The sequence below is a fragment of the Littorina saxatilis genome, linkage group LG2 (assembly GCF_037325665.1).
Source record: "Littorina saxatilis isolate snail1 linkage group LG2, US_GU_Lsax_2.0, whole genome shotgun sequence".
NCBI lineage: Eukaryota > Metazoa > Mollusca > Gastropoda > Littorinimorpha > Littorinidae > Littorina > Littorina saxatilis.
The window spans coordinates 99,400,451-99,415,047 of NC_090246.1; the positions used below are offsets into that span (position 1 = coordinate 99,400,451).

At 41.8% G+C, this 14,597-nt stretch overlaps 1 protein-coding gene across 3 annotated transcripts in view; it reads left to right on the forward strand.

Moving 5' to 3' along the window:
* LOC138960297 (DNA topoisomerase 2-alpha-like) overlaps positions 1 to 14,597 on the forward strand; it is a 33,811-nt gene that overhangs the window by 3,711 nt on the left and 15,503 nt on the right. For all 3 annotated transcript variants that reach the window (XM_070332138.1, XM_070332137.1, XM_070332139.1), the window contains 16 exons: positions 1,844 to 1,907; positions 2,817 to 2,962; positions 3,455 to 3,552; positions 3,837 to 4,049; positions 4,290 to 4,463; positions 5,026 to 5,127; positions 5,448 to 5,585; positions 7,449 to 7,745; positions 8,192 to 8,428; positions 9,600 to 9,705; positions 10,311 to 10,513; positions 10,891 to 11,130; positions 11,729 to 11,877; positions 12,287 to 12,518; positions 12,982 to 13,181; positions 14,352 to 14,484. In XM_070332138.1, coding sequence (XP_070188239.1) covers positions 1,844 to 1,907; positions 2,817 to 2,962; positions 3,455 to 3,552; positions 3,837 to 4,049; positions 4,290 to 4,463; positions 5,026 to 5,127; positions 5,448 to 5,585; positions 7,449 to 7,745; positions 8,192 to 8,428; positions 9,600 to 9,705; positions 10,311 to 10,513; positions 10,891 to 11,130; positions 11,729 to 11,877; positions 12,287 to 12,518; positions 12,982 to 13,181; positions 14,352 to 14,484 — 2,732 coding nt within the window. The remainder of the gene's footprint in view (positions 1 to 1,843; positions 1,908 to 2,816; positions 2,963 to 3,454; positions 3,553 to 3,836; positions 4,050 to 4,289; positions 4,464 to 5,025; positions 5,128 to 5,447; positions 5,586 to 7,448; positions 7,746 to 8,191; positions 8,429 to 9,599; positions 9,706 to 10,310; positions 10,514 to 10,890; positions 11,131 to 11,728; positions 11,878 to 12,286; positions 12,519 to 12,981; positions 13,182 to 14,351; positions 14,485 to 14,597) is intronic.

Consider the following 14,597-nt stretch of genomic DNA (forward strand, 5'->3'; position numbering starts at 1 on the left):
AGCTTGATTTTTAATATTTTCTTTTCATAAGCTCTGTAAATTTCTCCCCATTATATTTTGAAGACTCCCTCCTTTTTCTCTTGGGTTGTTTTTTATGAGGGGGGTGGGTCTTAAAACTAAAAAGGGGGCTGTACTGTAGCGTAACTGCAGATGTGTGGTTAAATTAAAGACAATGGTACACTTAAACACCATTTGCTACACTTAAAATTCCAAACTTTTAGTAGTGTACTCTTGAGACTTTATGTGGCATGGGCAATCATGGTTTCTTGGCAGGGGTATGTTCTGACAAAGCTGATCGTTAATTGCGTAGTCACAAACAGTGCCATCCTTTTGTAATGTAATTATCAAGTTCCCGGCATGCTGAGAACGATATTGAAGACTGACTCTAAGAGGAATGGAGCGGCAGTGGTTAACTGTGTTAGGCACACAAAAAAAAATTGTCTGTTTCTGGTAACATGGCTAAAAAAAATAGGGTCGGTAGGTCGGGATTTTTTTTTTTTTTTTTTTTTTTTTTTTTTTTTTTTTTTTACCCTAAATGTAGACCAATAAAACTAACTTTTAAAATCGCACAAAGAGAATGGATTCACTATACATTGAGACAAGACACTCAACACATTTACAAATCGTCAGCGGACTTTCGTTTTCACACGTTTTTGTTGTTCATTTTCTCACCCTGTCCTTTACCACCAAAAAATAAAAAAATAAAATTTTGAGTTTGGAAAAAAAAAGTTTAGGGTCGGCGCCGAAATTTAGGGTCGGTCGGGTGACCAGAAACAGACAATTTTTTTTTTTTGGCCTTATGTGTTATGATTCATTCGCTCGGCTTCCTGACCAGTGGACGTAAACTGATTCTATCAAGATAAGTTTTGTGTGAATATTTGTTTGTCTGTTCACTTAAAAGACCGTTGGGTCGAAATATCTGTGAATGTATTGTTTTGTCCATTACAAACGTTCCAACAACCTACCTTTCTTGTTTTTTGATTTTGTGGTATGAACAGCCAAAAGCTTGTCGGTATGATGCCACCAGCACTGTTTTGCCTCACAAATCTTGTTTGCTGTTGTTTTTGACTCACATGCGAAGCAAAAGTGAGTCTATGTACTCACCCGAGTCGTCCGTCCGTCCGTCCGGAAAACTTTAACGTTGGATATTTCTTGGACACTATTCAGTCTATCAGTACCAAATTTGGCAAGATGGTGTATGATGACAAGGCCCCCAAAAACATACATAGCATCTTGACCTTGCTTCAAGGTCAAGGTCGCAGGGGCCATAAATGTTGCCTAAAAAACAGCTATTTTTCATATTTTTCCCATTTTCTCTGAAGTTTTTGAGATTCAATACCTCACCTATATATGATATATAGGGCAAAGTAAGCCCCATCTTTTGATACCAGTTTGGTTTACCTTGCTTCAAGGTCAAGGTCACAGGAGCTCTTCAAAGTTGGATTGTATACATATTTTGAAGTGACCTTGACCCTGAACTATGGAAGATAACTGTTTCAAACTTAAAAATTATGTGGGGCACATGTTATGCTTTCATCATGAGACACATTCGGTCACATATGATCAAGGTCAAGGTCACTTTGACCCTTATGAAATGTGACCAAAATAAGCTAGGTAGTGAACCACTAAAAGTGACCATATCTCATGGTAGAAAGAGCCAATAAGCACCATTGTACTTCCTATGTCTTGAATTAACAGCTTTGTGTTGCATGACCTTGGATGACCTGGTCAAGGTCACATGTATTTTGGTAGGAAAAATGTGTAAAGCATGTGAGTCGTATGGGCTTTGCCCTTCTTGTTTTTCCTCTGTGTGAACTTACGTCATGTTTCCTTCTGCTTTCAGTCAATGCTGCCGACAACAAGGTTAGAGACCAGACAATGGACATGATCAAGATTGACATTGACCCGTAAGTATTTTCCATGTGTCAGAACTTTTGAACTTCCTGTCACTGTCCAGTTCATGTACAGTATTCAAATCAATCAATCAATCAATATGAGGCTTATATCGCGCGTATTCCGTGGGTACAGTTCTAAGCGCAGGGATTTATTTTTTTTTAAATATTTTTTTATGCAATTTATTTATGCCGTGTGAGATGGAATTTATTTACACAATACATCACGCATTCACATCGGCCAGCAGATCGCAGCCATTTCGGCGCATATCCTACTTTTCACGGCCTATTATTCCAAGTCACACGGGTATTTTGGTGGACATTTTTATCTATGCCTGTACAATTTTGCCAGGAAAGATCCTTTTGTCAATCGTGGGATCTTTAACGTGCACACCCCAATGTAGTGTACACGAAGGGACCTCGGTTTTTCGTCTCATCCGAAAGACTAGCACTTGAAACCACCACCTAGGTTAGGAAAGGGGGGAGAAAATTGCTAACGCCCTGACCCAGGGTCGAACTCGCTTCCGAGCACAAGTGCGTTACCACTCGGCCACCCAGAATATCAGTTTCTCAAACATTTGTTACCTTCTCTTTCAGTTGGGTGGGACCAGGAATGGGGATGCTGTAGGTAGGATAGACGTGGGTATTGAGTTTCCCAAATAAGAGTATATTTGTAGCATTTGCTACTGTCATCTTATTCCCATGCCTATTCCTACGACATAACTCCTGTTTCAGCATACTTCTAGTCCTGCGCGGTTTTCAAATTGTAGTGCAGTCACCTCTTTCAGTTAAAAAGTGACAGGAAATCTGGTGAACATTTAACTATCTCGTCTCTACTGTTTGGCGGGAGAGGCAGAAGAAAACAAACATTGACTGATACTTGTCTTAACATCTCTTCAAGTTTAACTGCCATTGCTTGTGCAGGGAAAGCGGCAAGATCAGGATCTGGAACAACGGGAAAGGAATTCCTGTGGTGGAGCACAAGACAGAGAAGATGTATGTGCCTTCCATGATCTTTGGCCATCTTCTCACCTCCAGTAACTACGATGACAGTGAAAAGAAAACTACAGGTCAGTACAACAATCATGTTATGTAGTCATTCTAGTGGTGAAAGGACACCCTGGGGACTGGCTAAAAGTGTCCCTAATATGCAGGTGAACTTTCGTGACAGGTATATTTTATTGTGAGCATGTAATTGTGTATAGAAACCAAAAATCCCAGTTGTCCTTTCCTTGGATGTGTTCTGTCATCCAAGGTGCCTCCCCTCACAGGTACCTCTGTACACATAGTTCAGCTGATTATTTTATTTGGTGAGGGTTGTTTTTAGCACACAGAAAATCACCTGTGAACTGTGATGGCTTGCCATTAATTGCATGTAGTAAATGTTACAAGTACATCAGGTCTAGAGTGAGTGTCTGATTCTAAAACAAGACACTTTCATGCCAACATTCTTTCATTCAATAAAGAGAAAATGTTTTAGGCACCACACAGAAACAATGTTTGCCTATTTCAGTGAGAGGTGATGATGAGTACTGAAAGATGATATTCCCATTGCATTTCAGGTGGTCGCAATGGCTATGGTGCAAAGCTCTGCAACATTTTCAGCACCAAGTTTGTTGTGGAGACTTCCTGCAAGGAGTACAAGAAATGTTTCAAACAGGTACGTTGTTGCATCATGAGTTGTGTGGATATGGTAACATTTTCATTTGCTTGTCTTGAAATCGGAATGATCTCTAATGATCTGGAATTGAAGAAAAGTGGCTTAGTGGATAAGATATCGGCTTCCTATGTGAAAGGTTGCGGGATCGTGCAAAATCATGAATGAACGTGGGAGTTTCAGACCATGAACGAAGAAAAGTGCACATTGTTTCAGTGTGTTTTCTTTGTGATTTTTGCCTCTTTATGGTATAGTAGGTTCTGTAGTTTTGACTTCTGATTTTGCAGACGTGGTCTGACAACATGTCCAAGACCAAGGAACCCACCATTGCGGAAGCCAAGGAGCATGATTTCACTGCTGTCACTTATTGGCCCGATCTGGGCAAGTTTGGCATGACCCAGCTGGACAAAGATACCACGGCTCTCTTCACCCGCAGAGCCTATGATGTGGCCGCTTCCACCCGTGGTGTCAAGGTCTACCTCAACGGCAAGAGACTGCACGTGAGTCTACATTCAACAGTTATGTGTGTTTGCTACTGTAGCTGCATTTTACGTGCATGTCAGAGGTACATCACTTACAGGCAAGTTTCTCTTTTGTGCGAAAGAAATTGTCTGTAAGACAAAACACAAATCATCTGGAAGGTCTGCCAAGTTTATTTCTAGTAATTTTCAGATTTCTAAAAACAGGAACTTTTCTGTTTGTGTGATCCCTGATTTAAAGAAAGTTGTACTGCGTTCCAGGTGAAGAACTTCCGTGACTACATGGACCTGTACCTGAAGGACAAGACGGACGAGGCAGGCCAGCCTGTCAAGGTGGTGTACGAACAGGTCAACCCCCGCTGGGAAGTGGGCATCACCCTCAGCGACCGCGGATTCCAGCAAGTCAGCTTCGTCAACAGCATAGCCACCACCAAGGTGAGGCAACAGTGGGAGAATGCAGAACGTGGAAAAACACAACCAGCTTAGAATTGGTGGATCATATGGAGACTCCTGGGCCAGTGGTTAAAGAAGAAAATCCCTCAGTATATTTTGTTTGAGGAGCTGCCGGGATCACAGGTTGATCTGTCAAAGTGGCTATACCGTTTTGATTGGTGACTGTGAAGCGTGGGTGTATATGGCTATGCCAAAATTACAGCGATTTGATACACGTTCCATTGACCAGCCTACCAGAAGAAAAATAAAGATCTGAACGGGGGGAGAGTACTGACTTTCTTGCATAATCCGGCTATAGCCCCGTAAAAATAATGTTACATGTTGAAAGAATAGTGAACATTTTGAATTCAATCAGTGTAATTGCGAAGTTCACACGGAGCTAAATCTGGATACTACCACCATCCTTTTGCTATGGTGGCTTCAGAATAAAACTCAAATTTACATTCCTCACATGCACCAGTTTCTTCTGGTGTTATACTACGTATGTAGGCTATGTGTTACTTTGAATGTCTACAGCTTCTTTACACTAGCTGTGTCTTTGCAGGGTGGACGACATGTGGACTATGTGGCTGACCAGTGCGTCGCCAAACTCATTGAGATCATCAAGAAGAAGAACAAAGAAGGCATCAAGATCATGCCCTTTCAGGTGAGAACTGATTCTGTCATTCTTTTGAAAGTGGTGTTTTCATTTGCTTGATGGAGATTACTGCGAAATGTTTCTAGTTTTAAGACTTGCTTGAAAACCATGAATTTGATGAAAACACACTTGTATGCTGCTGCAGATAAAAGAAAACAAATGTGTAGCACCGTACTGTGTGGCAGCTGGCTTTCCCCAGGGACAAAGCAACCCACATTTCCATGAGGGCAACCTGACAGGATTAGATGACATTACCTTACCTTACTTACGTCAGTTGTGCTACATTTTGCGGCATGTTTTTTGCAACTAGACTGTTTGGATGTGTGCAGGTGCGAAATCACCTGTGGGTGTTTGTGAACTGCCTAATTGAGAACCCCACCTTTGACTCTCAAACCAAGGAGAACATGACCAAGCAGGCCAAGTCCTTTGGTTCCAAGTGCCAGCTCAGTGACAAGTTTGTCACCCAGGTAGGAGTTTATGCAGTGTGGGTTAGTGTGTGTCATGTTCTGAAAAATATTTCTCAGTGCTTAGATAACTCTCCCGGGTACAGATATATCCGTACCCACTCATATGTCTATCTGACCTGGTACGGATATGGGTCATTCTCAGAAATGGTGGTACAGTGAGAGTGAGAGGGGTGACACATTTGAAATCATGAAAAAGTAAATGAAAATTATTTCTACCACGACTTTTTTCATCTGAATCTATTCCTGAGACATTAAAGCATTGTTGTATGTCAATAAAAATGGTTTTTATACGTTGGTGTTGTTTATGTGTGCTTTTCAATTGCGAAGTTCGACCGTTTCCGGATCGCCGAAGCGTTACACGACTTTCGTGATCAACAATATGTTCAGTCTCATGGCTAAATGCAAACATGCAAACACCAACAAATTACTGCAATCAACAGTCAGGACTTCAGTATTGGACGTAGCAACACATCTTTGCAAAAACTCACGCTGAATTTGAAGTTAGGGGCTTCGAACAAAAAATGTTGAATGTCGTAACGCATCGTTTCCAGACTCGACGCCCGAACATCGGACAGCAATGTGCTCCATGGCTTTGCCACATCACGGCTATTTTTAGCTCTTTGGCGCGCAGGAAGTTCGAACAAGAAAATAGTCCTTTGAATCACAGCCAAATATTCACAGAAAACACCAGAATCATATCATTTGCTGAAACTCATGGCGTCGTTTCCTGACCTACGTCACGACTGAAGATGGTTTTTACTAAATTGTCGAGCCTGCAAAGCTTTGTCACAAACTTACACACCGCGGTTGGCGACAATGTAGCGTCGGAAAGATATCGAGTGCAACAGTTTCTCAACGCGCGAAGTTTAGCGGCAACAAAGTAGCCAAGAAGTTCTCGTATCTTCTGATCGTCGATGTTACGACATTCAACAAGTACTTAAAATGGGTAATCTGAACGCAACAGGAACTTTCAACAAATACAGCAAACTCTGACGAATTGTGTTTTGTGTAGTTATTTTGGGTCAGACGGGTTTTGCCGGCAAGAAAGGCCAAACAGTGCAGATTCATGTCTGTCGCACAGGAACTGAAAGTGGTTCAAGCATTTCGTTTCTGTGTTACGACATTCACCTTAGTCAGTTCCAAATGTCATTTTTTTACCAATATTAGTTGAAGTCCTTACCTTTCATAACTAGAATGTGTTGGGTAGAACACAAAAATACTGCAGAACTGATAAAAAATGCACAAAGGATTGAAGGCTTAGGTGGTTTAAAGTTGGAATTTGGTTTCCATGTTACAACATTCATCACGTAAATACAACACTTTAAAACGTCTCTTATTCAGCAACCAATTACTCTTTTTGTCTAATTTTTGCATTATTATGTATAGCAAACAATAGACTTCATAGTAAAAACAATTATTTTGTATTTCTTGACACTTTATTTTTTACTTTGTATGTAACACTTTGTACCACCATTTCTGAGAATGACCCATATATCCGTACACACAGTCACTTCCTGTAACGTCGATCTAACGCCTGCATTCCATCGTGTTGATTCACATTTTCTACACAGTTACTACAATTCTGAGTGACCGGCTGCAGCACAGCTGGTCTCGGCTATAAAAAAAAACTTGGTCAACATAGGTGGGGTAGAAAGTGATAAGGGGAAGTGTGCTCTATGGAAACATTACTGATAATCAGAAAGTCACTGGGGTAGTTAATCGGTGAAGCTTTTGTTGACCATTTTACTCATGTCAAAGGGCATATAATCAACCAATAGGGAAATACCTGTTTACTATGTTCAGTGTTGAAACATGATCTGTTTTCACATGTTGGCGGTTTAACACATTATCTCACACCAACAGGTGACCAAAAGCGGCATTGTGGAGAGCGTACTGAGCTGGATGAAGTTCAAGGCCCAGGCCCAGCTGAACAAAAAGTGCCACGCTTCCAAACATTCCAAGCTGAAGGGTATCCCGAAGCTGGATGATGCCAACGATGCTGGCACCAAGAACTCTGAAAAGTGCACCCTCATTCTTACTGAGGGAGACTCAGCCAAGGCGCTGGCTGTGGCAGGGTTGGGAGTCGTGGGCAGGGACAACTATGGTGTCTTCCCCCTCAGGGGCAAGCTGCTCAACGTCCGCGACGCCACGCACAAACAGGTGGGTTGGCTCGTTTCATTTGGAACTGTAAATGAATGCATGAAAAGATGAGGCTGAGGTGTGCTATCACAGTTAAAATATTTTTAGGGGATGGCCCTGAAATCCTTCTTTAGGAAAGAAAACTACAAATACCATTAACTTTTTATAAAAAAAAACAATGGGGGGAAAAACTTTAGGTCGACATTAGTTAGTCTTGCTTAGTATCTACCAGTACTTGATATTAGGGTTTAGACACTGGTAAGTAGCAGTTATAAGAGACAACAGCGTTTTCAAAGTACATTGATGGATTCCTCCCATGTGTGCAACCTTTGCAGACCTCAACTGAGCAATCACTGCATAACTATTTCCTGAACATTGTTTTGTTCTGAACATACTTGATGTTACTAGTTTGACCAGAAAGGCATTTGGCTATTTTTCTCTCATGCCAACCAATGGTTTCCACACAGATCATGGACAACGCCGAGATCAACAACATCATCAAGATCCTGGGACTGCACTTCAAGGAGAGCTACGACTCGGCAGAAAAGCTGCGCAGCCTGCGATACGGCCGCCTGATGATCATGACCGATCAGGATCAGGACGGCTCCCACATCAAGGGGCTGCTGGTCAACTTTGTCCATCACTTCTGGCCCAACCTGCTGCGCCACAACTTTGTGGAGGAGTTCATCACGCCCATTGTGAAGGTACACTGATGGAAGCCACTTTGACTGGAATACCCAGGGCTCCCTCTTTACTGTCAATTTGACCATTTCTGAAACATGTAAATAAATTTTAAAAATGCATCAGATTGTACATGTCCAAAGTCCTAGAATTTCAGTGTGAAGGGATGGATGTTGCTAAGTCTGAAGATGAAATTGTGGCAATTTGAAAATGAGGTGTTCTGAACCTATGATGGTATCTGTGGCTTGGTAAACAAAATTCAGGCAGTTTTCACGTCCCACATTCCCACTATAGAGTAAAGAGCGGGCATGCTGTATGTGTGTTTGAGTATGTGTGTGCACATGCACCCGGTGCATGAGTGTGTGGTGAGTAAGCTTATATTTGTCTTTGTGTGTGTGGTGAGTAAGCTTATATTTGTGTCTTTGTGTGTGGTGAGTAAGCTTATATTTGTGTGTGTAGTGAGTAAGCTTATATGTGTGTGTGTAGTGAGTAAGCTTATATTTGTGTCTGTGGTGAGTAAGCTTATATTTGTGTCTTTGTGTGTGTAGTGAGTAAGCTTATATGTGTGTCTTTGTGTGTGGTGAGTAAGCTTATATTTGTGTGTGTAGTGAGTAACCTTATATTTGTGTGTGTAGTGAGTAAGCTTATATTTGTGTCTTTGTGTGTGTAGTGAGTAACCTTATATTTGTGTCTTTGTGTGTGTAGTGAGTAAGCTTATATTTGTGTCTTTGTGTGTGTAGTGAGTAACCTTATATTTGTGTCTTTGTGTGTGTAGTGAGTAACCTTATATTTGTGTCTTTGTGTGTGTAGTGAGTAAGCTTATATTTGTGTGTAGTGAGTAAGCTTATATTTGTGTCTGTGGTGAGTAAGCTTATATTTGTGTCTTTGTGTGTGTAGTGAGTAAGCTTATATTTGTGTCTTTGTGTGTGTAGTGAGTAAGCTTATATTTGTGTCTTTGTGTGTGTAGTAAGCTTATATTTGTGTCTTTGTGTGTGTGGTGAGTAAGCTTATATTTGTCTTTGTGTGTGTAGTGAGTAAGCTTATATTTGTGTCTTTGTGTGTGTAGTAAGCTTATATTTGTGTCTTTGTGTGTGTGGTGAGTAAGCTTATATTTGTGTCTTTGTGTGTGTGGTGAGTAAGCTTATATTTGTGTGTGTAGTGAGTAAGCTTATATTTGTGTCTTTGTGTGTGCAGGTTTTCAAGGGAAAAGTGGACCATGCTTTCTACAGTCTGCCTGAGTTTGAAGAGTGGAAGACAAACACTGAAAACTGGCACACTTGGAGAGTCAAGTACTACAAAGGTCTTTTTTTGTTGTTGCATTCTTGGTTTTAGTTGTCTAGATTTTTTCAGATGGATCTCAGGTTTTGTACAGGTTATTATTAACCTTATGGTTAACACTTCTGGGTTGAGGAGTTTAAACTTACTTTTCTGCTTGATAACTTAAAAGGAAGCGTTTGGTGCTTTGAACAGTACTCAAAGGAAAGAGACACGTGTCTTAGTAACCAAATCGTCCCTATTGGCATGGGTTCAAATCCTGGGTTAGGCAAGGGATATAGTTCCAAGATTCAATTTTGTGCAGACTCTCCTTGATGTCCTATCACCCCTGTATGCATGCATGGACATGATAAATATCCCATATTCATAGCAAAAATTTCATGGTTTGGAAAACTTGAAAACACACATGCAGCAAAAAGACATACAAAAAAATGGGTAGGGCTGTACTGTATGGCAACTCTCTTTCCCCAGAGAAAATGCAACACGAGTTTCCATGAGGGTAACAGCACAGGACTATATGGTATAACATCACATCACATTGCATATGCATAGTTTGCTCTATTTAGCAAAAGTGGGATTTTGAGATAAAAGAGCAGTGAAGTAACAAACTTGTGGCAACTGCTTGTGCAGGTTTGGGTACCTCCACATCGAAGGAGGCTAAAGAATACTTCTCAGACATGAACCGTCATCGCATTCCATTCCGCTATGCTGGCACCGAGGATGACGCTTCCATCAACCTGGCCTTCAGCAAGAAGAAGATTGAGGAACGAAAGGAGTGGCTCAGCAACTTCATGGAAGAGCGCAAGCGCCGCGCAGAGATGGGGCTGCCAGAGGTAAAAACAAACCCGAGGTCTTTTTTTGACAAATGCAGGTTAAAATGAATGTATTTAAGATTTGGACATTTATTTCTGGATTGCAGCCCTGGAAGGAAGATTAAACTTACCCTGGGAAAGGAGATCATACTTGTGCAAAATAGAATGCATTCACTGTGTGGAAGAAATAGCCGTGTAGTGTGTTATTTTCTTTTAGACTGCTAATGGTAAGTACTGTTACTGACTTTGGTCAGAGTTTGAGCTTCTATTTTTCTTGTTATTTAAATGCATTTATGCTTTATGTTAGTTCTTTCTGAGCACAGCCTTGTGGTCAAATAGTCTTTTTATTTTTGTACACCCTTGCATCTCTAAGCATTCACATTTTTCTTGTTTGACAGCTGTACCTGTACACCAAAGACACCAGACACGTCACGTACAACGAGTTCATCAACCGGGAGCTGATCCTCTTCAGCAACATGGACAACACGCGCTCCATCCCCTCTCTGATGGACGGCCTCAAACCTGGTCAGCGCAAGGTGCTCTTCACCTGCATCAAGCGCAACCTGACCACCAAGGAACTCAAGGTTGCTCAGCTGGCCGGTTCTGTGGCAGAAATGTCTGCCTACCACCACGGTGAGGTAAGTTGAAGTGGCTATTATGGCAGACTTTTTTTTTTCCAAAGTGGTATTTCTTTTTAAGTAAGAATGCTGGCTCTTCCCACAGCCACCATGGTGAGGTGAGTTGGCATAGATTTTGGATGGGTTGTAAAATTAAAGGGAAAAAAGGAAACCTTAGATGAGGTGATGCTTGAAAGTTGTTAGGCTGGAAGGAAAGGGTATTCTGGCAGCTGATTTTTTTTTTAAATGCATGGGGTCATATAGTATTACTTTCTGTGTGGTGATCTGCATTTTGCTGCAAAAACTATGCCATAGCTGAAGAAATCATGTACACAGGAAAGTTGTACTTACGGGGGCTAGAGATTGAAAGTCCATAACAAAACACGGTGAAGTTACAAAAATAAAATATTTGTACAAAAGTTTGCAGTTGGTGCTACTTCTGAAAATGCCCACTGGTTCTCAGACAAGCACCAATGTCAAGGCCTTCATTTTTAAGTTTACATAGTTGAAAACCCCAAATCATTTCCATAGAAACAAAATTTGGCTTTCACCGGCAGCTGCCTGAGCTGTGAAAACGTTGACTGAGGTCAATAAATAAATTTCATAATGTTTTGTTCAGCAATCCTTGATGAGCACCATCATCAACCTGGCCCAGACCTTTGTAGGCTCCAACAACCTCAACATGCTGCAGCCCCTGGGTCAGTTCGGCACCAGGCTTCACGGGGGCAAGGACGCTGCCAGCCCCCGTTACATCTTCACCATGCTCAGGTATGTGTGTGCTGCATTGTAATATGGGTGTATGTCCATGTCGCGCTTGTGTGTATTTTGCCATGGTATGTAGTGCATCATGACGAGTAATAGCAATTCAGGAGCGGACAACTTGATTTGAGCTTAAATGCTAAAGGGATCGAGTTAAAAGCATACAAAATAGGTTGCTGTGCTGATTTTAGCATTTGAAAGTAAGGCTGACTGGACCACGGCCTTTTCAGTTTTTTCATTTTCCAGCAGTTGCACCCATGTCAGATAAAGTAGAGGGACTCACCTTGATTCTGAAGGTGTTGTTGGATTTGAAGGATTTAACCTGAAATCACACAGCTTTTTTCTTCTTTTAACAAAAATGTATTTAGCAAGTGCATAACACGGCCATGACTTTAAACGCTGTACTCGCTTGTTGCAGTCCCCTGGCTCGCCACATCATCAACGCCAAGGATGACGCCTTGTTGCGACACCTGTACGACGACAACCAAAAGATCGAGCCCGAGTGGTATTGCCCCATCCTCCCCATGGTTCTCATCAACGGCGCTGACGGCATCGGCACGGGCTGGAGCACCAAGATCCCCAACTACGACATCCGAGAGGTGGTGGCCAACCTCAGGCGAATGCTGGATGGCCTGGATCCTCTGCCCATGGTGAGATTTGGTTGGGGGAATCTTTATGTGGAGAGGCTAATGGATAGGCTTTTAATCACACAAAAAACGGTGAAGTAGACTGGTGCAAGGCTAAAACACAGTGACATCTCTGTAAGGGTCGTATAATTATTGGCTGAACATTTCTTTGAAATACAGTATGTCACAATTTTTGCTGTTTTCACGAGTAAGATGGGAGGGGTGAGAGAATATCTTGTATGTATTTGTAACCCCGGAATAAAAGTAAGTAAAGAGGTCTCATCCCAGGATCTGACAGTACAGTTCATCTTCATGACGCAAGGTTTCATCTGGGATTCGTTTAGCACTTGATGATTCTCTCAATATGGATTAGCTTGTTCAGCCGTTTCATAGGTTCAGGCTTGGATGAAATTGAGCAGTAGACTCTTGGAATATAATAAAATGCGCTTTGTTAATTGTCCTTTGTTTTTGCCTTGTGTGCCCACAGATGCCCGCTTACAAGAACTTCCGCGGTGTCATTGAGGAACTTGGTGAGAACAAGTACGTGAACAGCGGAGAGGTGGCCGTCATTGATGACACCACCATCGAAATCACAGAACTCCCAATCCGTACCTGGACCCAGAGCTACAAGGAGGAGGTGCTTGAACCCATGCTGCAAGGAACAGAGAAAACCCAACCCATGATCACGTTAGTGCTGCTGTCTTTCACTGTATCACTGTGGCGGGGATATAGCTCAGTCGGTAGCGCGCTGGATTTGTATTCAGTTGGCCGCTGTCAGCGTGAGTTCGATCCCAGGTTCGGCGAAAATTTATTTCACAGAGTCAACTTTGTGTGCAGACTCTCTTCGGTGTCCGAACCTCCCCCCGTGTACACTACATTGGGTGTGCACGTTAAAGATCCCACGATTGACAAAAGGGTCTTTCCTGGCAAAATTGCTTAGGCACAGTTAATAATTGTCTACCTATACCCGTGTGACTTGGAATAATAGGCCATGAAAGGTAAATATGCGCCGAAATGGCTGCAATCTACTGACCGTATAAAATTTCATCTCACACGGCATCACTGCAGAGCGCCTAGAACTGTACCCACGGAATATGCGCGATATAAGACTCATTGATTGATTGATCTGTCTGAATATGTGAGGTTGGAAAGAAATTTCATTTCTTTGGCAGCTTACATTGTTTTCGTTTTCAAGTATTACGGGACTGTTGATATTTGTGAGATAACTCCATTATTCTGCTTCATAGTTAATCATCTCTTATAAGACATGAGAAGTCTTACGGTTGGTACTGTTGCTTAAAATATCAGAATATTCAATTGAAGAATCTTTGCACCAAAAATGGACAGCTGGAGAGTGACACAACCGTCGAACGCTGAAGAAAAAGGAAAGCTAGAATTTGGAGAGGCAATAATGTAACATGTCAGTCACAAGGGAACGCTCTGATTGAAGACGAAAAACCGAGGTCCCTTCGTGTACACTACATTGGGGTGTGCACGTTAAAGATCCCACGATTGACAAAAGGGTCTTTCCTGGCAAAATTGTATAGGCATAGATAAAAATGTCCACCAAAATACCCGTGTGACTTGGAATAATAGGCCGTGAAAAGTAGGATATGCGCCGAAATGGCTGCGATCTGCTGGCCGATGTGAATGCGTGATGTATTGTGTAAAAAAATCCATCTCGCACGGCATAAATAAATCCCTGCGCCTTGAATATGTGCGCGATATAAATTGCATAAAAATAAAAATTAAAAATAAAAATAAATCCCTGCGCTTAGAACTGTACCCACGGAATACACGCGATATAAGCCTCATATTGATTGATTGATTGATTGAAACAAAAGTCATTTTTTGCAGGGACTATAAGGAGTACCACACAGACACCACAGTCAAGTTCATTGTGAAGATGTCTCCCGACAAGCTGGCCCAAGCAGAGATGACTGGCCTGCACAAGGTGTTCAAGCTGCAGTCCAACATCTCTCCCAACATGGTCAGTGAGCCCTCCATCAATCTTGAACATATCTGGTTTATTTGTTGGTCTGATGGTATTGCTATCCAATTCTTTGTTTAAACTCTCTGTGCATTGGATAAAGTCAGATGGGG